This window comes from Chenopodium album, chromosome 14, assembly GCF_948465745.1.
Source record: "Chenopodium album chromosome 14, dcCheAlbu1.1, whole genome shotgun sequence".
NCBI lineage: Eukaryota > Viridiplantae > Streptophyta > Magnoliopsida > Caryophyllales > Amaranthaceae > Chenopodium > Chenopodium album.
The window spans coordinates 3,678,958-3,706,266 of NC_137847.1; the positions used below are offsets into that span (position 1 = coordinate 3,678,958).

At 36.1% G+C, this 27,309-nt stretch overlaps 2 protein-coding genes and 1 pseudogene across 3 annotated transcripts; 2 read left to right on the forward strand and 1 right to left on the reverse strand.

The window, feature by feature from the left end:
* Positions 1-476: 476 nt before the first annotated feature.
* Positions 477-6,990, reverse strand: LOC145579881 (putative plastidic glucose transporter 2; annotated as a pseudogene). The gene is made up of 15 exons (XR_014099239.1): positions 6,761-6,990; positions 6,357-6,484; positions 5,905-6,016; positions 5,741-5,808; positions 5,527-5,659; positions 5,313-5,412; positions 5,099-5,211; positions 4,907-5,000; positions 2,852-3,002; positions 2,606-2,749; positions 2,454-2,527; positions 2,211-2,299; positions 1,546-1,660; positions 946-1,130; positions 477-845 (listed from the first exon to the last, which is right to left on the reverse strand). The product of XR_014099239.1 is annotated as a putative plastidic glucose transporter 2 (transcript).
* A 2,878-nt stretch (positions 6,991-9,868) lies between these two features.
* LOC145579882 (uncharacterized) lies at positions 9,869-14,433 on the forward strand. Its single transcript, XM_081637173.1, has 3 exons — positions 9,869-10,137; positions 13,023-13,338; positions 13,630-14,433. The coding sequence occupies exons 1-3, from the start codon at positions 9,969-9,971 to the stop codon at positions 14,234-14,236; spliced, it is 1,092 nt and encodes a 363-aa protein (XP_081493299.1). The 5' UTR covers positions 9,869-9,968; the 3' UTR covers positions 14,237-14,433.
* A 6,414-nt stretch (positions 14,434-20,847) lies between these two features.
* On the forward strand, positions 20,848-27,253 carry LOC145579883 (nuclear cap-binding protein subunit 1-like). The gene is made up of 2 exons (XM_081637174.1): positions 20,848-21,673; positions 25,107-27,253. Exons 1-2 carry the CDS (start codon positions 21,029-21,031, stop codon positions 27,048-27,050), a joined length of 2,589 nt encoding a protein of 862 aa, XP_081493300.1. The 5' UTR covers positions 20,848-21,028; the 3' UTR covers positions 27,051-27,253.
* Positions 27,254-27,309: the final 56 nt, after the last annotated feature.

A 27,309-nucleotide genomic window follows, 5' to 3' on the forward strand; every position in this document is an offset into this window, starting at 1 on the left:
AGTACTTGTATAATACCACTTAGTTCTTGTACTAGTATAATACCAAGAAAAATCTACTGCGCATAATATATCTCGTATAATACCAAGAAAAATCTACTGCGCATAATATATCTCGTATAATACCAAGTAGTAAAAATTGTACTAGTTGTTTATGCCCTTACCCCCAACGCCCTTACCCCCACCCCACTCCCAAAGGTCTTGCGTGATAATCTAAGCCAAGTTTGATGTGTGAGAGATTCCGATCTAATAACTCAATAGGACACCTACTCCTTGTCCTAAAAGAAAGGGAAAAAATTGTACAACACTATTAATGCAGTCCACTATCCAGGCTTGATTATAGCTCATGGCAATTAATTAGTAGTTTAGTACTCCATATCAACCACTAGTACAAATACAAACAAAAGGCTAAACCAATGGTTCAGTCGTTCAATTCAACACATCTAGAATAATTCAATAGCAACAACATCAAGCACGACTTTATAAGAATCACAGAATCAAAGGTATCAAACCACCCATCTTTCTCTGTCCACCAAAAGAACACATTATTGACAAAAATAGAGTAATACAACATGTATTAGCTTATATACGTAAAATCAGAGTAATATACGTAAAATCAGAGTATTGATTTTGTACATCCATCACTCATAGCATATACAAGTTCCACATACAAATCCTGGCTTCTAATCCTAAGCTTAAGTAAGATTCCAAGAAACCAATTGGTCACAAGGAGCAGCTTTTGAACGAGTAGTTTCCTCCCTATTACTCATCAAATCATCCTCGTCAACAAGTGTCCTGTTTGAATTACATTAGAAGTTTGAGTATTAATCTTTGTAGGCCTTCTACATCTGTTACTGCACAGAGAACAAGTGCAAAAGACCCATGTAAATTACAACAAGATTACTAATTTACCTAAACCATAATTATACGAGGAAGACAGATAACCACCTTTATTCATCAGGGAGAAGAGCAATCTCAATTTCTTGCAGTGATCTTCCTTTTGTCTCTATCACATTCTTCTTAACAAAAGGAACAGCAATCAAGCATATAGTGCTGAACACAGTATAGAGGAGCTGCGGTCCAAAATTTTCAAGTAGTCGCAAGAACAACAAGCCAACTAAGAAGTTAAAGACCTGTAAATATGGCAACGAAGTAATCACTGTTAATTGTTTTGAGCTCTCATTTGATGCAGAACTTCTACATCTGTACTAACTCCACAAAACAGGCAACGTAAGCCAAAAACCATAGATTTGGTAACAACATCAAAATTAAACCAATGGCTCTACAACACCTGCCCCCTGGGCAGGGTGAGGGACTAATATTTAAAACATAAAAGTCCATAGTCATTCTTACTGAACAAGTTTAGGCTATATTTGATGAACCTTGTCCCATACACAATGACTATATCCTATTCTGTATTTCATGAAAAATGAAAAATACAGATAGTTACTTACACACACAAAACACAGATAGTTTGTGGAGGCATTAAATATAAACACAGATGTCATACATTGTTACTAAGGAAACAAGGAATTATCAGAAACCTACCCAATGGACAGACATACAGAAAGCTATTGCTTTTGCTCTAATTCGGCTGGGAAATATTTCCGGGAGTAGCAAGCCTGGAACAGGACCAGCACCAACTGCAAATGCTAGAACATATCTGCAAAAGTTTAAGCAAAGTCAGACAAGTTATCTTTTATCAATTTCTGAAATTAGTTTCCAAGTCACATACAGACTGCAGTGAACATATTAGCCCAAAAAGTGACTTTTTCAGCTATACATCATTTGAGTATAAACCTCAGCAGCCGTTGCAGGTAAAATGCTAAAGTATGGTGACAATTTAATGCAAACATAACATATAAACATCTATTTCATAACACCAAACAGATAGGGGATACATTTAATTTCTTTTTTGCAGCATCACACTTTTTCTCCTACATTGGTTTATGATAACAGGGAAGGTAAAGATAAAATAACAAAGCTGAACTCACAGAGTTAACAAATAAAACTTACGTTAGATTTCATGAAAGAGCAAAATGAATCACTTTTCAAAATCTCAACATCAGCCAGACAATTATGGTACAATAGTTTAAATTCAGGAAATTAGATAGCTTTTGAAAAGTAAAACACTGCAAAATGTCAAACTCAGTGGTCCACTTTTGAGTATGCCAAAGCCAGGCAAATTAGAGCTAATAGTTAAAAATACTCACAATAGTACACCACCAATGGATAAGTAAAACGTTGCTGCCTTTGGCATCTAAGAACTAGCCCCAGCAACCTGCAGGCCCATCGATACAGCCTGTACACACAGCAAGCATTTTGTGTTACAAAACATGTACTTTTAAGCAGGGTTTGATGAAACAAAGGACAAAGGGATCATAAAGGTTGTGAGGGAAGGGGAGGAGGGAGAAAAATGACGGCAGAAATTCTAAACAAAATAAATTAAAAATTACCATGCCCAAGAAACTCCAAAGCAGCAGCAGTTTTCTCCCCAACTTGTCCATTAATGCCATCGCAATAAAGGAGCCTAACGATATTTATCAGTGAGAGACCAATAAAAAAAGATACAGCATATACAAGAAAACTAGCCAACAATGAATTTCACCTGTTAAGTTGGAGATCCCTATGAACACGTTTGTAAGGTTGGATGGCACACCAAGACTCTTAAATACAGTTGAAGAGAAATAAAAAACAGCATTTATACCAGATAGCTGCTGCAAAGCATACAGGGTTGATCCAATAAAAACAACTGCAAAAGGAATAAGTGAATACAAGCATCTCTGGCAAATTATGAAAATTTTGTAAATGAACTACTGAAAGTGTATCTACACCACAGTAGTACTGCACATACCTCTTGAATGTCGACCAGTGAGCAATTCCAACAACTTCACTTCCTCAGTGTCTCCTCTATCAGATTTTTCCAGTTCCACCATTGCAGATTGGACAAAAGATCCTCCCAAAAGTTTTTCGAATTCAGCCTCAGCCTCTGAGCTTCTTCCTTGCTAAGTCACGTGCAAGAACAGTTGTGAGCATTAACCCAACAATAGTGAAAATGAAAGAGCAACTGACAACAAGTCTGATACATGGAGCATAAGCACCAGAGAGACTGAAACTTGCCTGAGTTGTCTTGCAAGCAAAAGTTCCATAGAGGGAGAACACAACTCATCATCAAGATAGTTGTTACACAAATCACATGTCTCAAACGGAGAATATATTCTCTAACTCATGGTACACTGATGTCCAAGAAAAATTACTTAATAGAAAATGAAAGGCTCGAGAAAGGTCCTCACCAAATGAACAAAGATAACAAGTACATATACTTGCAAGTCTATCACCTTAGTGCAAACAATACATCCATAATTATTTAGAAATACAAGGCTAATCAAGCAAGCAGCCGAACATCTTTTTCTATTACCACAGCGACACTTCGTGGTAACTTCTTGAGGTCAAAATCGTCAACTAGCAGACAGATATGAAATTTAAACCATAAAATAGAAACGGGGACAAAAGTTGTGCACAATTAATACATAAGAAAAAATAAGCTTAAAGAGAACACATGGGGGGTCGAAAATTAGTCACATAAATACAAAAGCAGATAACATGCCACTATGCCAGTACCAAAAATATATATACTCCCTAACTCCCTGTAATAGATTGGAAAAGTTAGAAACATAGTAATGAGGAGAGATTTGGAATTGACAATGTTGTATTAGCAATGCAATTAAATCATTACTAAGGATAAATACAATTTGAGTACTCTGAGTGGCTGGACACCCCAAGCTATTAGCTAAAGTAGAATACTATTCACTGACAAATTTCTACAGTACTTATCATTCCTCTAAATGATCTCCTCTATAGATATGTATTTTTCCCTCTCACCTCTAACTACCCTCTGCCTTCCTCTCTAAGCTAATCCAATATCAATATCCCTTCACCCCTGGTTTATTTCCCTACTTTTGCCCAATATATAGATTTTTTTTAAATTAATCTATTCATCTCTAAGTAATAGGACGCATTGATTGGGGGTCTTTATAAGGGAATGATTTAAAATTTCCCTCACTTATCTCTACCATACATCCATGCCAATGCAATCTTTCTATAGAATTCTTACTTAAGGAAATTGATAAGAATAATATGGAAAACCTTAAAGATACACTTAACTAGAGTTAAATAGTAGCCAATTAATTGTTGAAGTCATACAGTAGAAATTTGGCCTAATGAACTATTATTTAGGGGCTAAGGGAGTACTATTCAGGATCTCCCATGCAATTCCTCTTAGCTTTTAATTAAAAGTCATCATTTAGCTCTCTACTCTTTTCCTTTTCTATTCTATCATTTTCTATTACATTTTTCAAATTACATTCAGACAACTGCACAACTCTTACAACCTGTCAATAAAGATCATTAGTTTGGGACAGAGAGTGATGAGGAAGATTAGCACCACTGAGATTGTAAGACCTTCCAGATTCCTAGTTGGAGGGGCGCAGTATTATCTTATCTCCCCTCTCCCCTGATGCATGGTACATCTTTTACTAGTTAGGCATTACTAAGTATCAGATTGCTTTCTGTTACCCTATCAAGCAACAGCATGCTACGTTCCAGGAGCAGTGGACTGGCAACCAAGAGGCATAAAGATCACAATACTTTTCACTAGGAAATTGGATGCAAAGAAAGAAAAGAACATCAACAAAGTATCAAGCGGGCTGAGACAGTTTGTTTTATGACATGTAAAAAGCAATTTGAGAATCTTGCAGCAACCTAATGATGGGTGCCAGCCAAACAACTGAAAATTGAAATTGGCAGAACTCAAATGACAAAATGTCCAGATGCTTTCATTACTTGAGGATTCAAGTCTTGTGCATCCATTTACAGAGTAAACATAATACAAAAAGGAATAGGAGCAAACCTTGTAAAGCCAAATTGGACTTTCAGCACAGAATATCATACCCAGAGCTAGTGTGGCAGCTGGAATGGTGGAGAGCCAAAAACACATACGCCACCTGAAAATCAAAGGTAAGATATACATATTCCACTAACCACTTTCACAATATCGAGAAAAAGTGAAATTGCGGAGGTGATACTTGTAAAATAAGTTTACCATTCTGTAATGTCTTTTGATGGAATTCCAACAACCAGAGCTGCCATGAGACCAAGACATGTAGCAATTTGAATGAAGCTTCCATAGGTACCTCTTACAAAAGCTGGAGAAATCTAAATTTATACATAACAAAAAGAAAATTCTTTCGTTAAGGGGGATAAAAAAGCATGTGACCAGGATATATACTTTGATCTATACAGATCATAAAGCATACCTCAGCAACATAAAGAGCAGCGATTGAGGAACCCAGACCCATTCCAGTCCCAACTAACAGTCTTCCCAATAGCATACCTTGCAACGTGTTCGACATTGCACTGAAGAAATAATTGACAGGTCAGCTCAACATAATCTAGTTCTACAAGGATTACAAGTCCGGGACTCTTAACAGCAATCAATATGGAGAACAAGCCAAGGAATCAAAAAACTACCTCATAGAAGCACCTATTATCATTGGAAGAGCAGATAGCTGAAAAGCTCTACGACGTCCAAAACCATCAGCAATTGAACCACTAAAAACACATCCAACAAAGGCACCCCCAAGGCATGTACTCACCACAAGACCTTCATTTAAAACAAATAAAGTTCAATAACAGAGTATAATGACTCAAAATAATATACAACTTTCAATTTCACATGTATCACCTTCTGCCAACGTGTTGCCTTTGAAACCAAGATCCATAGAAATACTTTCAAGTGGTTCATTCACAACTCTGTCCCAAAAAGGAATTTCAAGAGTTATCACAAGAGTTCAACTTTTCTTTCATGTAACAAGTAAATAAACAAAGCAAAGAAGATCTCAAACAAACCCAATATGGTAGCCAAACAAGAACGAAGTTAATGTCGCCACAAGTACATGAGGCAATGATCGCTTCCACGAAGGATTCCCACTTTCTTGCCAAGTATCATTCTGCAAGAAACCTTAAAACAAAAAAAAAAAAAAAAAAAAAAAAAAAAAAAAAAAAAAAAAGCAGCTACTACATCATTTGCTACTCAAATTGGTCACTCATAACTATAGTAGTTTTGATAATTTGTTGCCAAATGCAAACACGACGAGCTATATAGTTAAACACACTAAAGATCAAACCAAAATCTAAACAACCACCACTGATATATCGAGGGAAGCTGAGATATGCATCTTCAACTTACAATCATTAAGGATAATGTTATTTTAATAATTCAAGCATAAATTAATGATGATATTTTTGGTTCCACTACACTTGAATAATTATCTACGTAAACTTCTTATTAAATAATATACCTGAATTATCTTCTTCGTCCATTGTTTCCGTATATTCTCTGGAATTCATTCGTTTATAAGTCGGAAAATTCATTCCAACCTCAAAATCAACACTTGTGCATCAAATTTCAGAAAATTTTTGCAGAAATCTGCATAATCAAACAAAAAAAACACATCACAATCATTTTAATTTCTCACACTTTAGATCATTATGCTCCAGAATTACCACACTTAAGATCAAGTTACTCTGATTTCAGATTTTCTTTTCGCCGACAACAGAAAACATCAGAAATTAAAAAAATAACAGAATTCTAAATCACAATAATTGCACAATAATCAAAAGAAAAAACGGAATAAATTACAGCAATAATAGAAATTCAGAAACGAGCAGCAATAATAGAAAGATGAATTTACAGATTAAATACCTCAAAATCACTAATAATTGATGAAGATTGATAACAATGATGAAGAATTTGTTGAATTTTGATTGATTTATGATGAATTTGGTACGAGAAGTTGGAGAGTAAAGGAGTGGAGAAGGTACGCGAAGTTCCTTAGATGAGCGGGTAATTTCGTAGGGGAGGAGAGAGAAAGTGGAAGAGAAAAGCAGGAAGAAAGAATGAATGCTTTTATTGTATTGATGGATGTTTTGGGAAGTGGGTTAGCTTATGATTTACTCCTCCTACAACGAGGGGCTAGATAAAAACAACAAAGGCAAACTGTATCTTTCTTTCTTTTGTGTCGTGCGAAAGAGGTGTCATGGTGAAAACGTTATTCAAATTTCTTTGCTCCATCCGCTCCTTTATGTATTGCTTGGTTTATGTTTTTAGGAGCGGGGAATAATTTAGGTGGTTATATCTTTTGTTTTGATTCTTATTATCATGTCATGGACGTAGTATTTCTTTAAATACTAGATGTTTCTTTAGAGAGTTGAAAAGGATATTCAACTTTCCTACTATTCCATTAGTATATAAGTCTCAATAATCAGGGCCGGCCCTGAGGGTAGGCCAAGAGTGCCACCGCCTAGGGCCCACGGGGTAAAGGGGCCCAAAATTTTTATATTAAAAAAAATAATAAAGTATAAATGGCCTTCTAATTTGCCCCATTAGTGTAGTGTAAGTAAATTTTAAAAGTCAAATACTACTACGGGAAATGTGATTGTTTAATTAGCTTTAATTACTTATTTTCATTAATTGAATAGCTATTAGTTGATTTGGTTAGAATCACAATGTACCTCTTCATTTCCTTTTTTAATTTCATTAATTGAATAGCTATCAGTAGCTTTCCAATTTACCACTTTTTTTTCTTTAATGGATTCTAATTTACCCCTTTATCAATTGGTATAATATTCATTCGCATAATATCATTTAGATTTTATCTTCAATTTCCCATATTCAAGAGTTCAGTTCAAGTTCTCTAGATTATGGCAATGGTTAAGACAATTAACAAGACAATAATAATAAATAAAAAAAAAAAAAATCTATCAACAATTATTCAACTCCCATCTTATTTATGTTATTGGTTGTTTTAATTTCGATCAATTTCACATTGGCGGCTTGCTCTTTGTTCATCCTTGACGTCCGATCCTCCTTGGATGATTGCATAAAGGTAACACAATATAGCTCTTACTCTATTTATATTGTTTATTACTTGTAGATATATTCAATTGTAAATACTAGCCTAAGTATTGTGCCATGATTTAAGGGATTTGATTTACTCTAATTATATAGTACATTAGTACGGAGTCTCAGCGGAGTACTATAACTATTATATACGGAGTAATTATCAATATGATTTTATCATACTAAACTCGAGTCAATTAGTCATAGCTAGTATAATCATTATTAGTATACTTTTATACGTTTGAATAAATGAATAATGTATATTTGGCAAGAGATGTTGAATTGTTTGGCAAAATTATCAATTGAGAAGGATATAATAGAAAATCAACCTTTTTTTGACAATCAACCTTGAGTTAATTGTATAAACACTTGTGCCACAAAATGCTTGAACAAATCACCTTTTTTGATTTATTTATGAAGTGGGGATTATGCAGTGTATTATTAAGTATATAATTTTTTTTGAACGGTATTATTAAGTATAATTTAAATAATATAATTTTTTTCATTTTTTGTCGATTTTTTGTTCAACTATATTTAAAGAAAAATATTAGTTAGGTGAGGGGCCCTTTTCTAATATTATGCCTAGGGCCCAAAATATATCAGGAACGGGGCTGTCAATAATATGCAATTATAATCTACTCATAAAGTCATGAGTCATCTCAAATTATGAGAATTTTAGGCTAGTTCAAAACACAACAAATCTCCTTTAATCTCAATAGGTGTGACTAGGGATAGCAATCCAGTCTGGAGCCGACCCTATTCCGCCACGATCTGAGGTAAAAAAAATCCGCTCCGAGTCCAAGAAAAAAGTAATCCGAGTTCGACTCCGTTAAAATAATCCGACTCCGAGTCGGAGGAGGGTCGGAGTCGGATCCTACAAAAAATCCAAGAAAAAAATCCGACTCCAACAAATGTCCGACTCTGACGAATTATCCGACTCCGACTCCAATAGATAGTGGATTTTTGTATGGGTCATGGTGGCATTGGATGTGGGTTGTAAAGGCCCAAATAGCCCAATTTCTCAAAGTATATTGAATAACGAAAAAAAACTCGGAGTCGGGTCGGATCAGAGTCGAAGTCGGAGGTCAAATAATGAAGTCGGAGTCGGATGTCGGATGTCGGGGTCGGAGTTGAATTTAGCATAATCCGCTCCGAGTCCGACCCGTTGCCATCCCTAGGTGTGACTGTTAAATCATTGGACTCTTCAATGTTCACAAACATGCTAAACTCTATAATGTCACCATATTCTTTCATCATTAATTCTTACAGATTGATAAAGCAACAAACTCTACGGTTCCATTAATTAGAGACGAGAGACAAAATCGCCTTACTTGTTTGTGCCAATTTAAACCACGTGCTGCTATTTTAATTTAGTGACATGTGTCGTGTTGAGTGGATCTCATTTTCATGCTGGTCATAACTAATATGTGGCAAGAAAAAGTCATGATAGGTCAAAGTAGTACCATCTTTTATAAGCAAATCTCATGTAGTTTGATTTGCCTCATGTGTTTTGTTGTATCGAGACATACATAATACTAATGAACTCCCTAAATAATTTTTTATAAATAAGGCAAAATCAAGTAAAAATAGCACAAAATTATAAACATGACCCCTCCCACTTGCCTCTCACGGAATAGAAAAATACGGGTCCAAAGGACTTATTAGTAGTAGTGTAGCACAAATAGAGAATATTGCAATGAGCCATACCATATACTACCTGTGTTACATATTATAATTAGATTTTTTTTTAAATTTTTTCTCTTTAATTTATATCAAATCATTACAAACGGAGGTAGTAAAATAACACACCAAAACAAAGAGTCATTGAAGTGCAATTATACGATAACATAGAACCCTCATCGGGCCCATCCTCTTGACTACGCCCTTATACAAACTAGTCAAGTCTAAAGTCTACTAGGGTTTAGCATCTCTCCATCTTCAACAATAATCCATTCGATTTTCAATTTCTCCTTTTAGAGAGAGAAACAGAGAATAATTAGAGAGAGAAACAATGGGGTCGCGAGATGAGTCGGCGCCACACCAACCTCTGCTTAGCAGCCTTGTCGTTCGCCCGTCCGATAGCGGCGGCGCTGGCGGCGCTGGTAGCGATTACGAGCCCGGTGAAGTTCGCCGTGACGCTCCTCCTTATTCTCGCTCTGATCGTTATTCCGATGATCCTGGTTCGTCTTTTATCTCTTTTCTCAGATCTGATTCTGTTTTTTGATTTTTCTGTTTTTATTTTATTTGAATTTTATTTTTTGGGTTTCATTGAAATCTGATTAGGGTTTGTTGTATCGAATTGTGTCGATTTCTGGTTTGATTTGGTGCATTAAGATTTTTTAATTTTGCGTAATATGATGATTTTCATGCTCTTCGATTTTTGATGTGATTGTTTTATTCGGGGTGTTTATCCTAAATTATGCTGCTCATTAAGCTTCAATTGCCCCTTTTTATAATATTGAAATTTGAAATGCCCCCTTTCTTTATTGAGTCTGAATTTATGATTCCCTACATGTCTAGATTTTTATTTGGTGGGTGTAAATTTATGAGGGGGTGTGCCAATACTGTCAAATAAGCTCAATTTCTTGAATTTGAAATCAATTTGTGTTGATATATTTACATGCTATTGGGAAAGTATGGGAGATATTGTATATCAATGTGATTTGCAAGCTTAAATCTTGTTACTTCCGGTGCCTAACCGGCTGTGATATTGTTAATGTTGTCATATATGAAGTGCCATCATCAAAACTGAATTCCAACTTCTCAATTCTTACAAACATTATTTGGGAGATCTTTTATCCACCTTTTAATTTTGCATGCCGAATATTTAAGGTCTTAAGGTGCATCTAGGGGCAAAGGGCTGTCAGAGTCAAGGCATGCATCTCTGGAACTGTCACCAAACAATTACATGAATTATATGTGTAGGAGCATTTTTGTGTTCATCTCCTATAATTATACTCCACCAATTAAATGGTACATTATCTATTTTTTTTCCTTCATCAATCAGTTGAAAGCTGCTGAGTTATCTGTCCAGCATGACATGTCATATGCTTTATCTCAAAAACGTGGTTTTTCTGCATGCAATATAATGAATGGTGAATGAAATTGTTTATTGCGTGTCACAGCTATAGTTATCGCCTGGTGCAAGAATGGGGATCTTGAGGAAGGCATATTTTGTGTGAATGCGGGGTTTGAATTGGGTTTTGGGGGTTCTTTTCCTTTTTCTGGTTTTCAGGGGTAATTGTGAATGCGGCATTTCCCTAAAATAAGTATTTACATGACTTGGAAACCTGATTTATTTTCGGTGTCATTTGGTTACAAGTATAATACCAAGGTTCCATTTTTTGGGAGTTGAGGAACTTTCACACCGGTTTATAGAGGTCTCCTTTGGAGGATTCACCTTGGATGTTTTTATTAATGTGATACTGGAAAAGCCTCAAGATGGCCTTACTGATTGGTGTAGGTAAAGGTGGAAATTCATATTTGATTAATGGTTGAAGGGTCAGGATTTTATAAGAATTGTCAGGGCCATCAGCTTGATTATGGGTTCTTTGCTGTGGAATTGGCTGGAAATAAGTTAAAATCTAGCCCACAATGACGCATACTTTTCCTGGATTGGAATTTTGCCAAAATTGTGATTAGGATCTTGTTTGTTGCCCAAAATTGGTTTGGAAGTATTTTTTAGATGGTAAGCTTTGATGTAAAATTGATGGTCAGTTTGAGGTAAAGACGGGGTATGTATTGCAATGGAGGTGGTGGTCAATCAGTTTGTCTTACCAATTATGCAGAAAACCTTTCAGTTTATGTCATTTGAATTCTTAAGTGTGGCATATTTTGGCAGTAGGTTTCTGGTATACAATTGTAAATTTGCAAGAGGGAGAATTTGTTGCTTGGCTGGAGAACCTTGGCTCTCTCTCTTAGTCCATTGCAGAAGATTAGGTTTTATGCAAATTGTTAGAGTGGAAGTCAGCCTTTCAGGCTTCATATATATCTCAATATTGTACATCTGGATAAATGCCAATCTAGGATAGATATCTTGGTCAGGGTTATAAAATGTTTTGTGTCTAGTTACTGATGGCATATATATTCTCTTACATGAGGGACATCTATTGTTTGGGATTGAAGATGTTCAGAGGATAATTTTGCACGTGCTATGGCGAGGTTATCTGTTATTTTCTGTCACATGGCATGTTATGAGAGGGACATCTGTTGCTAGGGGGGGATCATATATGTTTTTTCCCACGTTGGGGGACGGTTGTGCCAACACTCCTCAAAGGTCTGTCAAACAAATTGGTGGACAACGTTAGAGCAAAATATTTGGGAGATAATACAAAGGCGGTTGGGATCATTTGTATGGCTCACTCACCGAGATCTCATTTTGTGGTCTCAGCCTCAGCCCTCAAGTCACTGAAATATCTTGCTTCCACAATTTCACGGGTTCAAGATGCTTTTCTTGGGCCTTCACTCTTGAATTAGCCTTACTCCTAATTTTCTGTGGAAGTTGTTTAAAACCAAACCTTGAGGATGTTTAGCTTGTGTGCTTTTAGTATTAGTCTCTTTAGTGTTAGCTCTCACTGGCTGGAGACAGCTTATTGGGATTGCGTTCGCTGGTTTGCCACTTTGCTGAAAACCCTATTGCCACTTTGCCGTCGGAAAGATGGTTCAAATTTTAGATATTAGTAGTTTCATATGGATTTTAACATGTATTCTTGCTTCAGAACATTTTGGTGAACTGGATCATGTTAGAATTGGGATTAATACATATCTCTGCTGGTATTTGGTTAAAATTGATGATCTGTTTATGGTTAATAAACTCATGCATATATTTCGGGCTGCTTGTTTGAGAAAACAGGGACTGCTATCATGTTCTATAATCTTGTGATATACTAATACTGGTCGGGAGGCTGTTGGTAATAGTCTCCAACCAAGTTATGTGGGCTGTGAATTGAACCTTCTGATAGTTTATATGGACTATTTAATCTTCTTACCATGATATTAGTAGCAGTTGTTCATTTCAACATCATCAGTGTTGTTTTCTTGTTCTTCTACAAAATACATTCACCAGGGTATAGAGCACGGGCGGTTTCTGGTTCTCCTGTGCGTCGCAGAGAAGTGGAACGTAGATATAGTCCTGCTCCCATTGATCGTTTAGATGGCCCACCTCGGCATCGTGGATTTGGGGGTGGGAGAGAGAACGGGAGGTCTCCTGGTCGTTACCGAGACTTTTCACCCCCTCATTCTCGAGGAAGGGGTGGTCGTGCGTTTGGAAGAGGATTTGATGGTCCTGGTCATGGTCCTGGGGCAGCCAGAGGGGAAGGAATGCACAAGAACAACCCTAATGTTCGGCCAAGAGAAGGGGACTGGTACTGCACGGATCCAGCGTAAGTGTACTGTTGTTTCAACTATCACCCCATATATCTCCCTCTTTGCCCCTCTTTTTCAATTTCCTGTGTGATCCCTTTCTATGCTTTGCATTCATTGGTTGTACCGTACTTCTGTTGCATGTTTTATTAAGTGCTAAAAACTAAAATTATACCCATTTCACCATTTGGATGGTTCTGATCTCACATGATCTACCTCATTTTACACAAGAATGTTCTGTTTTTGTTTCAGCAACTTGCTTGTTTAAGTTTCATTTATTTATGCTTAAGCTGCTTTGTTTGCTGTCTCAGGTGTGGGAACTTAAACTTTGCCAGGCGAGAGTACTGCAACAACTGTAAAAGGTCTCGTTATGCTCCTGCTGGAAGTCCCCGGAGAGGATATGGCGGCCCACCTCCACCAATGGGGCCGCCACGTCGTTTCCCAGGCCCACCAATAGATCGCTCGCCTGGCAGGTTTGGTAATGGCTACAGATCTCCTCCTCCACGTGGCTGGCCAAGAGATGGGCCAAGAGATTTCGGACCTGGTGGGCCACCTCCTAGACATGAAGGCAGGTTTCCTGACCACCACCTCCGAAGGGATCGGCTTGACTACCCTGATGAAGATTTTAGAGATCGTGGCAAGTTTGACAGGCCACCACCACCAGAATGGGGTCCACGAGACCATGGACGAGATGGATTTTTGGACAGGAAAGGGTATGAGAGGCGGCCATTATCTCCTCTTGCACCTCCGCTGCCACCACCTCGTGGACGATGGGCTGATCGTGATATGAGAGAGAGGAGCCGCTCTCCCATTAGAGGTGGACCGCCACCAAAAGACTTCCGTAGGGACCCTTACATTGAAAGGGGAAGGGATGACAGACGTGGGGCTGGTCGAGACCGGATTGGCAATGTGTATTAGATGTAGATTAGACTTGGCAAGCGTTAGCTGTATTAGCTGTTGGGGTTGTCTCTTCCCAAAGATCATAGATTCAGTTTTTACTTTCTTGTTTTTGAGTAGACCTGAGACAATTATCTTACTAAAATGTGACTATGTTACTGTTATCTCTGTTATACAGGATCAGTGCTGTGTGGTACAGTTGCAACCTCATTTTGATACTCCGCAGTTAAGTTGAGTTTTGTGCTGTGTGGTATGTTATTCTGTTATTAAATTATTCCAATTTATTAATCTTATATACGTAGTATTGTAGAGTCATTTTTCAACTTTTAACCGCAACATTCCAAACTCTAAATCTTCAATGTTTGTTAACTTTACTTTTATTTTTTCTTTTTTATTTAAAAAACCTATTAATTTCATCATAACTTCCTATTCCATAACTTCTACTAAATAAATTCAATAACTTCCACTATCATATTTACACAAATTAATTAATAATATTGTGTGGAGTAGTAATAAAAAAAATTGATATATACTATTAATATATTCCGTGCTTTAGCACGGGTACGCTCTAGTTAGTCAAATTTGTGGGTTAATAAGTGTTAAGGGATATGTGGTGGGTTTTTTTTAAGTAGTAAGCGAGGATTTAAATTCAATGAGTAAGTTTCATAAGCTCACATGGATAGTTCAACATTCATATGCTACCATCAAACAAAACAATGCAACTTGTGTTCTTTAATTTAACCTGATCATAGACAAAATAATGTTAATTGGTATTTATTGGCTTGTAGAATTTCATACGTGACCTTCATCTTTGTCGATATTAGTTGCTCAGGAATTTTTTATGCGACAACCACCATTGTTAAACACGGGTGTGGGCCGTACCCGCAAACCAAGAGAGAGAGTTCACTTCACAAGATCAAAGCAGGTTCCATCCCAAAACCATATGGCAATAGGAGGAGTAGCCCCTTAGCCTTATAAAGTGTTCAAGGCTCTCTTCTTCAACCAATGTGAGACACTTACATGTAGTGACACTTGAGAGATTTATTCTTCAACAACCATGAAGGGGAACAAGAGTTTCGAGGCATGAGGGGAGAAGTTTGAAAGAAGGAGGAGCCCCATTGAACGTAAGCCTTTTAGTTTCTTCATCTCCAAAGTAATACCAAAAACAGCCTTCACCTTCAAGTTGAGGGTGGTCTAAGTTGAGCAAAAGTTCTCTTGTTTTTCTCCTCCAATAAACAAACGGAAGGGAAGTTAAAGACAGTCGAGGAGTAATACTAAACAATCTCATCCACGACTTTTCTACTCCGTACTCCTTCATGATCCATACATGAGTGCATTTTTTGGCTAGAATGTTAACCGAGAAACACAAACAACCATCAATAGTACCTGCAAAAATAGGTGCATCGACTGCAATACAGTTATACGGCAGTGTTTACTGTGAGGAGGAGAATAATAAGCGGTCCATAGCTCTGTCTCAAAATTGAAGCAACCAATTCGAAACATATCCTGAGTTGGGTACCATAACAACTAGTGAAGTAAATTGCTATGTATAAGGACACCACTAATCGGGCGTGGTTGGTATGAATCCTGATAAGAAGCTGCCTCAACGTGGTTCCAAGAACCGATGTTGACGCTATAGACTACCACTTCTCTTCCCCTTGACCACCAATGTCAGGATAGTTCCAAAAGTAATTTGTAACTTAAACAATTTTATAATCATCCTTTACTCTGTCATGCCCGAACCGAAAACTCGTGGTCGAAATACCCCTTCGTGAACATAACTTGTAAAAAGACACTTCTGCTCAATACGTCCCAGTCAATGGATTCAAAAACATAAAACATTCCCCCAAGTAATTATATTGAATGTAGACTAAGGAAATCCTAGATAAATCAAACCATTGTACGTTCCGACCACATAAATAGACTCGGGTTTTTCACCCTTACACAAGGTTGGGGGAACATGGATATTGATTGCGAGGGAGCACGAGTTCAAGTCTAAAGAGTATTGATTATTGTTGTCTTTGAAGAGAAGCCGGTTAGCGTTGGTTAAGAAAGCTCGCCGGAGGTGAATATCAACGAATTTTGGGGAGGAGATGTAATTATAAAATTCTTTGTTTAATCACTTAAACCTTATAATAAATCTCGTGGGTAATCTATGGAATATTTCATGGAGAAGTATTTCCATTGGCAATGATGAATTGTTCTCACTTTCAGCCATTCTTCTCATGACTATCAGCTAAATGATAAACAAGAATTTTGATTGGGGTAAAACCTTGTAAAATATTGATGAGATGAATTATTGATAATATTAACCAATATTTATAACATACAAGTTGTATGATAGTGGCGAATCTAGCCTCTTTTTAAGTGTGTTCAAAATATTAAAATTAACTTTGAATCAAATATAATAAATTTATTAATATAAATCATAAAAAACATTTAAATGCATTTTCCTAACTTACAAAACAAAATATAATTTTGTGATAAACAACCATGTGTTTTTTCAAGGCCGTCTCATACAATTCGGGGGCCCTGTTATATTTTTTTAACAAGGCCCTAATAAAAATATTACAATTTTAATCATAAAATTTTTTTTAAAAAATCCTCTATTTTTTTTAACCTTTTTTTTATGAGTTCTTCATACTCGAAGTTATATTTCTAATTCTAAGAGGCACCAAAATTAGATATAATATAAAGATCAAAACAATCTAGTAATAATGAGATTTTTTTTTTGTTTTTTATAAAATGAAATTCTATTACTATATTAAAAAAAAAAAAACAAAATCTTACTTGCACAATTAGTCAAATACGCATATATGTCTCATTGTTGATCTCTAGCTCGTATTCTATATTCCCATTAGTGAGCAATCTACAAACAAGAAGTTATTGTATTTTAACTTATTTCCTCTCGAGATAAAATTTGCATACTAATATTGTTGGTTATTGCAAATTATATGAAAATTTAGTAGAAATATATTGAGTACTAATAATTCAACCATTTAAAGTGATAAAATTAAGGAGATACAAAATCAATTATGAGTACAATTTTGTTTGTAAATCATTACTAAAATGTATATATATATATATATATATATATATATATATATATATATATATATATATATATATGTTTTTTTTTATGTTTATATAATTAGTATAGTAACTGTAATTTTTTTTATATAAATAAATACTTAACTTTAGTTTGTGTAATCTATCAGTATTATGGTTGAAATAAAATTAGTTATTAATAAAATATGAAAAATTTATTAAAATATATAGTATTAAATTATTTATGCATTAACAAATTACGTGAAATTATTTATAAAATAACAAATTATGTGTAACTACATTAATATTATATTACACATAGTTATTTCCTATAATAATGTGTATGGATACATTACTTAAAATTTGCATATTATTTTTTCATATTAAATAATTTAATGTTAAATAAATTATTATTTTATTATTTAAAAAAAATTTAAAAATAATTTTTAGATAAAGACAAGTAGAGTTAATTGACCCGTTTTTTTTTTCTTTAAAAAAAAATTAGATCCGCTCCTACTATATGACAATGGGATATGAAGAAAGATTCTACAAAGTGTTGGATGATGGTGATATATTGCGAGAATATAAATTTCTGCAACATAAGTGGAATGTTGTCTGAAATGGACTAAATGAGATACATGCTAAAGTTGGGAGTAGGTCGTCGTGAGTTCTCGATGAGCAACTAAACATAATTGTATTGGTGGAGGTCCAACAACATGAATCTTGAGAAGAATACTTAATTGAAATCCGAAAAGCTTACCATAGGCTTTATGGAGGTGTACATGTAAAGCCAATTAATGTGGAAAATTGTTGGCCCGAGTATTTTGTTCAGTTTTTTGGAGATCAGAAATGAGGAGTTTATTACAATGATAATGGAGTTGGATGGCCTTACGCAAGAATGACTATCTTTGATGTAAGGCTAATAAGCTAGTAGCTAGGCTAGCTTGAAGTGCAATATATAACTTTATAATATAGGTATTAGGAGTACTTGGTAACTAATATAAGTATTAGAGTTAATAAAAATGATTTTGTTAAGTTCATATATATCTTGTATGTATAAATTAGTTACTAATGTTACTTAATAGTGTATATTTGTTTTTGTTAATTCATCAATGATATAGTTTGTTTTTCTTAAGTTCTCAATGATATAGTTTGTTTTTGTTATAGGAAAATATCAATTTTTACTTTCCTCGCTCAATTCATTATATTGCAATGTATGTGCTAGAAGATAAACTAAATGTATCAAATACCTAAGAGATTTAGGAGAGAAACTCATAAATGCGGTCTGTTTTAATAAATTATCGTATTTTGCTATTTATTTTATTTTGTGTTTGAGGATACGGTGAGTTCATAAATTGTCCCATTACACACATCTGTTATAACAATGTGCATGGGTGACAAATGCAAAATTGATTCTTCCTAATCAAGAATGATTTTCAATTCGACTTAGTAAAAGAGGTGATCACACCATCTATCGTCACCATGTGTACGTATCAACTCTTAATTAGGGTTTTACGAACAATATTCAACATTCTTAGCTTTTTACTAGTAAAAAATCGAAGGTTCCATCAATTCCAAAACTCTCAAGATCAACATGGACTACATGGTCTTGATTAGCAGTATGGTTTTTTTGGGAGTGGGGAGGTAAGAGAGTTTATACTCTAAAAAGCCTCTAACCTCATAATTAAGTTTGATATATATCATAATTTCATGGTTTTGAGACGTAAAAAACTATGAAGTAACTCAAACTATACCTAATAAAAATAGATTTTTTAGTCTAGTGTTTATGGGTCAGGCATTTTAGAGCATAGGATAAAGTTAAAGAGATTCTCACCTTCAGTTACACTAATTAATTTGAACAAACTAAATTAACAACCATGGGCGGAGCTACATGGGGGGCTGGCAGGTGCCCGGCCCCTGTAGCCCATTCCCGCGGCCTTTAAAAATTCTATTTGGCCCTTGTAAACTTTTAAAACATATACAAATTAACTAACTCATTTGCTAATGATATTTCCTTGGCTTAGTAGTTAACATCTATCCTTGTGTCAAGTATCTTTGGTCAGAGCCTCTTAGGTTCGACTCCCCTCAACAGTATTTTCTCTATCAATTTAGTGTTGAAAAAAATAAAATGTATTGTAGTATTCTACTAAAATTATCAAAATATTATCACCGCTAATTAATATAAATAGCTTTGAGTCCGAGCCTAACCGAATGCAAAATGTCCTCATTGAGAGACTACAAGTCAAGTGTTTAACTAAGGTCGAATCTGGAACTAAACTATATAGAATTCGGCCCCGTAAGTTCCAAATCCTGGCTTCGCCCCTGTCTCTAAATATAGTTCTCATTTGACTAATTTGGGTCAATTTTTGAAAACTTTGACCATTTGACTTATTTGTACAAAATTAATACTTCTAGTTGTTACTAGGTAAACCTATATATAACAACTTAGCCAGGTAGTGTGCGTGTGTACCTTAGACGTAGGGTATGTTCTATTCACCTGATATTCACTTAACCAAACTTATCCTATCTTATCTGAATTAATTTGAACTTATTAGACCTTATCAAAACTTATTTTAATGTGTTTTTTTACAAGATTTCCAAAAAAAAAGGAAAATTTGAAAAGAACCACCCCCAAATACACTACATTTGTAAAAAATCACCTTTTTTTTTTTTACGAAATTAAAAAAAAAAACCACCTGCAAAACCCAAAACCAGTAGGAATCACCAGTTCACCACCCCTATATTCCGGTCGGTTTTCTGTCTATTCTAGCCTGTTTTCCGATTAAAGGTCTACGTGTCACCACCCTATTAGTCAAAATTAACAAATTTTTTTATTAAAAAAAAAAATCCCCAACCATACCACAGAAGCCACCCCTCCCCTTTCTGCTACCACCACAACGGAAAAACCAACCCCACCCGAACAAACCACTTGCCGTACAATAACCCCAACCCCAACACACCCACCTCCGCCGGCGAACCCACCAAGCCCAACAAGTATGCACAATATCTTCTTTTTCTTATTCTTCCGTCCCCTTTTCACTCCATTGAAGTGCACTGTGAGTTCTTCGTTGAAGCTGTTGCACTACGCTTTTCTCTCACTCTTTTGAAACAATTTCCGAGGTAGGATGAATGATGAAAGTGGTTAATTGCGATCGATATTGCGAATTGTAGGACACACAAAAATCTAGGGATATGAGGAGAGAGTAATAGGAAACATTAGGGACGAAATTGGACGGGGCTTAGTGGCCGGGCGAGCAAGTGTGGGGCTTGGTAGGGTTCACCGGAAGAGGTAGTGGTTGGAGGTGGTCCGACAGGTGATTGTTATGGGTGGAGTGGCAGGAGAAGGGGGATTGGGTGGCGACTGGAGTTAGGGTTTTTTTGTTTTTTAAAACTGATTATATTTTGTTAATTTAAGTCAATAGGGGGATAACACGTGGATTCTTAGTCGGAAAACAAGCCGGAATATAAAATGGGTAGTGATCCCTAATGATTTTGGGTTTTACAGGTGGTTTTTTTATTTAAAATTTCACAAAGAGTGGTTTTTTTTACAAAAAGTGGTGTATTTGGGAGTAGTTTTTTAAAAAATTTCCTCCAAAAAAGTAAGGTTTAAAAGCAAAACCCAAACCCTTTGGCTCTTATTTCATCTGCTTTCTCTTTCAACCAAAACCGCCGCAGCAACCACCATCACTCTCTACTTCCCAACACCACCATCTTCTTCCTCTCTCTACTTTCTCTCTCCTCCTTCTACTTTCTCTCTCCTCAACAATGAGCAGCTGGAAAACCTTAATCCTTCGAATCGGCGAAAAATGCCCAGAATACGGCGGAACCCTAGATTTCAAAGAACACATCGATTCTTGTTACGGCATTCTCTGGCGTGAATTAGACCAACAAGAAGACCAACAAATTCTGTATTACCTTCTTCAATGCGCTGAACAATTACCCCACAAATCCCCGTTTTACGCCACTTTAATCGGGTTGTTAAACCTAGAGAAGGAAGAACTCGGCAAATTGGTTGTTGATACTACACATTCCAACTTACAAGAGGCAATTCAATCTGAGAATTGTGATAGGATTCGTGTTTTGCTGCGATTTATCACTGTTTTGATGTGTAGTAAGGTTCTTCAGCCGGGTGCTTTGGTGGTTGTGTTTGAGACGCTGCTTTCGTCGGCCGCTACGATTATTGATGAGGAGAAAGGAAACCCGGCTTGGCAAGCGCGTGCCGATTTCTATATTAGTTGTATATTGTCTTGTCTTCCGTGGGGAGGAGCTGAGTTGATGGAGCAAGTTCCGGAGGAGATTGATCGGGTTTTAGTTGGGATTCAAGCTTATTTGAGTATTAGGAGACATGTTATGGATGCCGGGTTTTCGATTTTTGTGGATAATAGCAAAGATCAGAGAGCAAATGATAAGGTATAATATTATTGTGTTTTGTTTTATTGGTGTAATTTGTCATGTTTTATAACATTCATTCAATTTAACTGCACAATATTGTTATATTATCAAGAATTGTGGTGTTTTAGAGGATATGTTACTGATTAGCTTTAGGCATTTCCATAATTTTATTTGTTGGGAAGGTATGGATGAAGGGTATTGCAGAAGGGGAGGGTAGGAAGTCAAGGAGAGTAATGGACAATGAAATTCGAGCATGAGGGTACTTATTATAAGCTGTGAGGCGATGTGAAATTTCAATCTTCGGAGTAAGTCTGAAAAAGTGCATAATCAGTTTATCACCATCACTTGTGGTTCAGTGGTATAGCATGAGTAGCTTGGGGGCAACGTCCCTATGCCGGTCTTCTGACATGAGTTTAGGATGATTTGTTTCGGTTATTAAACATTCTGCTTTTTCAAAATGTTTGGATATATCTCCTGATGAATGTGGATGCCAATTATCATATACGAAGTACTTTGTTAATAACTGACTTTGATTGCCATGGACCCCTTATTATCCAAGTCTCTGCATTGAGAGGGCTTTATATGCCACATAGCCAGATTTGCCACCAATAACTATCTACTCCGTACAATTAGCCTTCTTCAAAAAGACAATAAATCTTTTGCTGGTCACTGAAGATCAAAGGTTCCATCTTTTTAATCTATTTTCCAAAGTATTTGTTTATTTATTTATAATTTTAAATCTGTATAAACCATGACTTTCAAGCCGCCTATTTCCCTGAAGGTTTTCAAGACTTAGATGACTATTGTAGTTACTCTTTTATATCAGCCTTTCATCTTTGGAGTCAAAGCCCTTAGTGTCTTTCAAATTCTCAATGGCCCTTCTTTGTCAGTGGTTCTGCCTCACTGCTTCTAATAAGTTTTAAACGATAAACCACAACTGTTACAAAAGTTCAGGACTTGGGAGGTACTAGTACTACATATTCACTGTTCAATATCAACCTCTCTATTTCTCATTCATTGCATTTGCCTCGAAAGTCTGATAATATCAGTTCTAACTCGGGCCTAAGAGATCCATCCTTTCCCTACCTCTCTATTTCTCATTCATTGCTTTTGCCTTGAAAGTCTGATAATATCAGTTCTAACTCAGGCCCTAAGAGATTTATCCTTTCCCTACTCATCCTCCTCTACTTGAAAAACCTCCCCTAGACCCCATTCCTTCTTTCTGAAGTCTAAACATAGTTGCATGATTCCTTTATCTCCCTATGAACCGTGAATTAAAAAAAGTCAATTGATATGTGAATGCGTTTATTTTTTGCCTAATTTAGCAATAAACTTCTGTTGATCATCTTTTAGAACAAGGAAGTGTTAGCTTAAGCACCTTTGACAAAAAATTAAGAAAATTCTTCTCTTCTTTCCAATGGAGGAATTGGATGTTGATATAGCTCTTTGTACAGTCCAAACCAGGTTTGTGGTGCTACATACAATTAAGGACAAAGTTACTAAACATCTACCCCCCTCCGTTTTTTCAAGTTACACACTAGCTTTCGTGCGGAGTTTTAGGAGAAATGTATAGAGTGTATAGGTAGGGTGATTTGTTGAAGAATTAAATGTTAGGTTGTTAGATGAGAGAATTAATGAAGAAGGTAGAAATGAGGTCCATGAGGAGGGAAATAATTTAAAATGTAGTAGTGGGGACCAAAGGGGAGAGAAATATTATTAAAAATGGCAGAATGTTTCCAAAAAAGGGATGTATGTCACTTTAAGAAGGAGGTTTTAGGGAAGTGTGTCACTCAACTTCTCTTCCAATTGTCTTAGTTCTACAATCTCAACTTCACCTACCATTTCTTGTGATCACCTCTGCCATGAAGGCTAGCACAAACCCTCAAGGGAATTCAGGCTTGAAACTTTTAAGAGTTATTATATCAATCTCTTGTTCGGGCACATTTAAATCTATTTATAGGAATTGAAGAAAAATGTAATTATGTTTGAAATAAAAAGGATTCCTTTGTTTTAATTAGTTTTATGGAAGAAAATGAAGGGAAATGTTTAAAATTTCATTCTATCCCAATTCCTCCTTCCACCAAATTTGGTGGGTAAAAAGTGAGGTTTTTATGTGGTGTTTTCTTTTGTTTCTACAATCGTTGAAAATCAAACACTATAAAACTATTTTTTTCCTTTTATTACTTTAATTTCTTTTCCATTTATACCAAATAAAATTCAAAGAATAAGTTGCTTGTCTGCTTATTTACAGCTCTATTATAGAATATGCGTATGAGATGGACTTTGATTTGGACACTGGGCATAATGAACATGGTGCTGTACACAACCTAATTTATGGGGAATAAGAGATCATGTACTTAAATGTTTTAATCTCTTCTTATCTTTTATCCCCTAGAATCAGCTATGAGTGAAAATTGATCTTTACAATTCTTTAAAGTAACTTTTAAGTATATTAAGCTGAAAGTCATACCTAGGAAGTTTGAGAGAGAATTTAATGCAGTTAGAAATCCATTCCCCTTGTGTATATCAGGCTTTGCCCCTCCCTCTTTGAAATAAGTATATGAAGCAATAACACTTTATGATACTTTTCATAGACTATGTATAGCTTTTTAGCTAATCTATTATTGTCAGGATGCTATTGAGATGAACTTGGCGTGGATTATGGCATTCCAAACTAGATCAAATGTCATGAATGAATTTTGAGTTTGAGGGCTTAATTTCTTTAATTTTTCTCTTTATGCTATTTGCTCAATGCCTTTTCTTTGAGGTGAAGTATCATTATCTGTGTTCCCTCCTTGTGTAAAATATGAAGACTTTTTATGGCTTTTCTGGATATATTTCCTTAGTAATTCAAAAGTAAGAATAGTAATAAAATGTCTTGCTGTATTATCATCTTTCTTTGTCTCTCTTGTATATATCCTTGTCAATTTAATTTTCCAATAACATAATGTCATGCTAGTTAGTTTCCTTTTATCACCAAAAAAAGTTAGTTCCCTTTTGAAGTGAGGGCATATCAGAAGTAGGCTTTTTGCAGCTGTTTACAGTTGATTTCATTCCCTTTATATTGCCTTGGGATGGGGGCATGGGGCCTTATTAGAGCCTTAGTGGTATTTGGATGATTGGTAAACTTTTGGTGGCATAGACCGCGTACCCGAATGACTGGGACCTGTGGGTAAAACGTAAAAGGACCAGATTGCAAATAAATGGGAAGGTAGAGTATTGAAAATTTTGCATAAAATAGTGTACAAGCTATCCACTGACATAAACGTATTTGCTAATTCAAACAAAAAGATGGCATGATGCTTCTCTTGATATTGAAAAGACCTACTCATCCAGCTTTATCATTTACTTTGCTATTAAAATGAGAATTCTGCGAATCATTCTTACGGAAAACTATAAAATGTTAATTTTGATGTTCCTCAAATTTATTTGCTTGAATATTTTTTTCCAGGATTTTTTGGAAGATTTATGGAGTCGAATCCAGGATGCATCCAACAATGGGTGGAAACTTAAAAGTATTCCACGGCCCTACCTCTCATTTGAAGCTCAGCTTGTAGCTGGAAAGTCTCATGATTTTGGTCCCATTAATTGCCCTGAGCAGCCAAGATTGCCGGCTACTGTTTCCAGTGTCAGCTATGGTAGGCAGAAGCATGATGCTGATCTAAAATACCCGCAAAGAATTCGCAAGCTGAATATATTCCCTCAAAATAAACTGGAGGATTTGGCACCTATTGATCAGTTCATTATGGAAGAGTATCTGTTAGACATTTTGCTGTTCCTGAATGGTTGTCGGAAGGAATGTGCTGCTTATATGGCTGGCCTTCCTGTACCCTTTCGTTACGAGTACCTCATGGCAGAGACAGTCTTCTCACAGCTCCTTTTACTTCCTCAACCACGATTTAAACCAATATATTATGCTCTGGTTATCATGGATCTTTGTAAGGCTCTGCCTGGAGCATTCCCTGCAGTTGTAGCTGGTGCAGTACGTGCTCTTTTTGACAAGATTGCTGAACTGGATATGGAATGCCGAACACGACTCATTCTTTGGTTTTCACATCATCTATCTAATTTTCAATTCATTTGGCCCTGGGAAGAATGGGCCTATGTCTTGGAGCTTCCGAAGTGGGCTCCCCAACGTGTATTCGTTCAGGAGGTTCTGGAAAGAGAAGTTCGATTATCCTACTTGGAGAAAATAAAGCAAAGTATTGAAAATGCCCCTGGCCTAGAAGAGTTGCTTCCTCCAAAGGGTGGTCCAAACTTCAGATTCAATGCCGAAAATGGCAGAAACAAACCTGAGTGGCTTGCACTATCTGAAGACCTCAATGGCATGGTTAGAGGTAGGCAAACTGCAAGGGAAATCATATCATGGATAGATGAAAATGTGGTTCCTGTGCATGGATTGGAAGTCACGCTTCAAGTAGTAATTCAAACTTTACTGAATATTGGATCAAAGAGTTTTACTCACTTAATGACTGTCTTGGAGCGATATGGCCAAGTCATTGCTAAGGTATGCCCAGATGAGGACAGGCAAGTAATGCTAATTAGTGAAGTGAGTACCTTCTGGAAGAATAGCACTCAGATGAATGCCATAGCCATCGATCGTATGATGGGTTATCGCCTGATTTCCAATTTAGCTATTGTGAGATGGGTCTTTTCTCCTGAGAATGTGGATCAGTTCCATACATCAGATCGGCATTGGGAGATTCTCAGAAATGCTGTAAGTAAAACCTACAATCGTATTTGTGACCTAAGAAAAGAGATCTTCTCACTGAAGAAGCGTCTTCAGTCAGCAGAAGAAGCTACTGCAAATGCTAAAGCAGAAGTAGAGGCAGCTGAGTCAAAACTTACTCTTATGAATGGGGAACCTGTTGTTGGTGACAATCCTATCAAGTTGAAACGCCTAATATCTTCTTCTGAGAAGGCAAAAGAAGAAGAGGTGTCTTTACGTGAATCCTTGGAAGCAAAAGAAGCTCTGCTCTTTCGTGCCCTTGGTGAAAATGAGGCCTTGTTCCTCTCCTTGTATAAGAACTTCTCTGTCGTCTTGCTTGATCGCCTTCCTGAGGACTCTCCAATCGGAACATCTCACCTGCTCTCTAGTCAGACTGACTTGATGACTCTGGATTATGATGAGCCAGCAGGAATGGATGTAGACCAAGAGAAAGGATTAAACAGTGTGTCTAACGGGGATAAAGGAAGTGCTGCTTACAATCTAAGTGAAACAGACCAATGGGGTTTATCAACACTGGGATATGTCAAGGCAATCACCAGACAATATGCTTCTGAGATCTGGCCACACGTTGAGAAGATAGACGAAGAGATTCTGAGAGGAAATGTGCACCCTCTTTTCAGGAAAGCAGTTTATTGTGGTCTAGGCCGAATAACTGATGAACAATGATTACGGTATCAGGAAAACAGTTTATAAGGGTCTAGATAGGTTAACTGATGAGCATTGTTCACAATTCGCAAGTTATGTATGGAAAGCATTTTAGTTGTAAATTAGGAATATTTAAAGTTTTTACCTCATAATTGTTGTCTTGATTTTGTTCCAGAATTATGTGATTGTATCTTGTTTGATCTTACTGTAGTTTTTAAAATTTATTCTTGCTATTCTTACATGCTTTTTTTTTTTTTTTTTTTTTTTTTTTTTTTTTTTT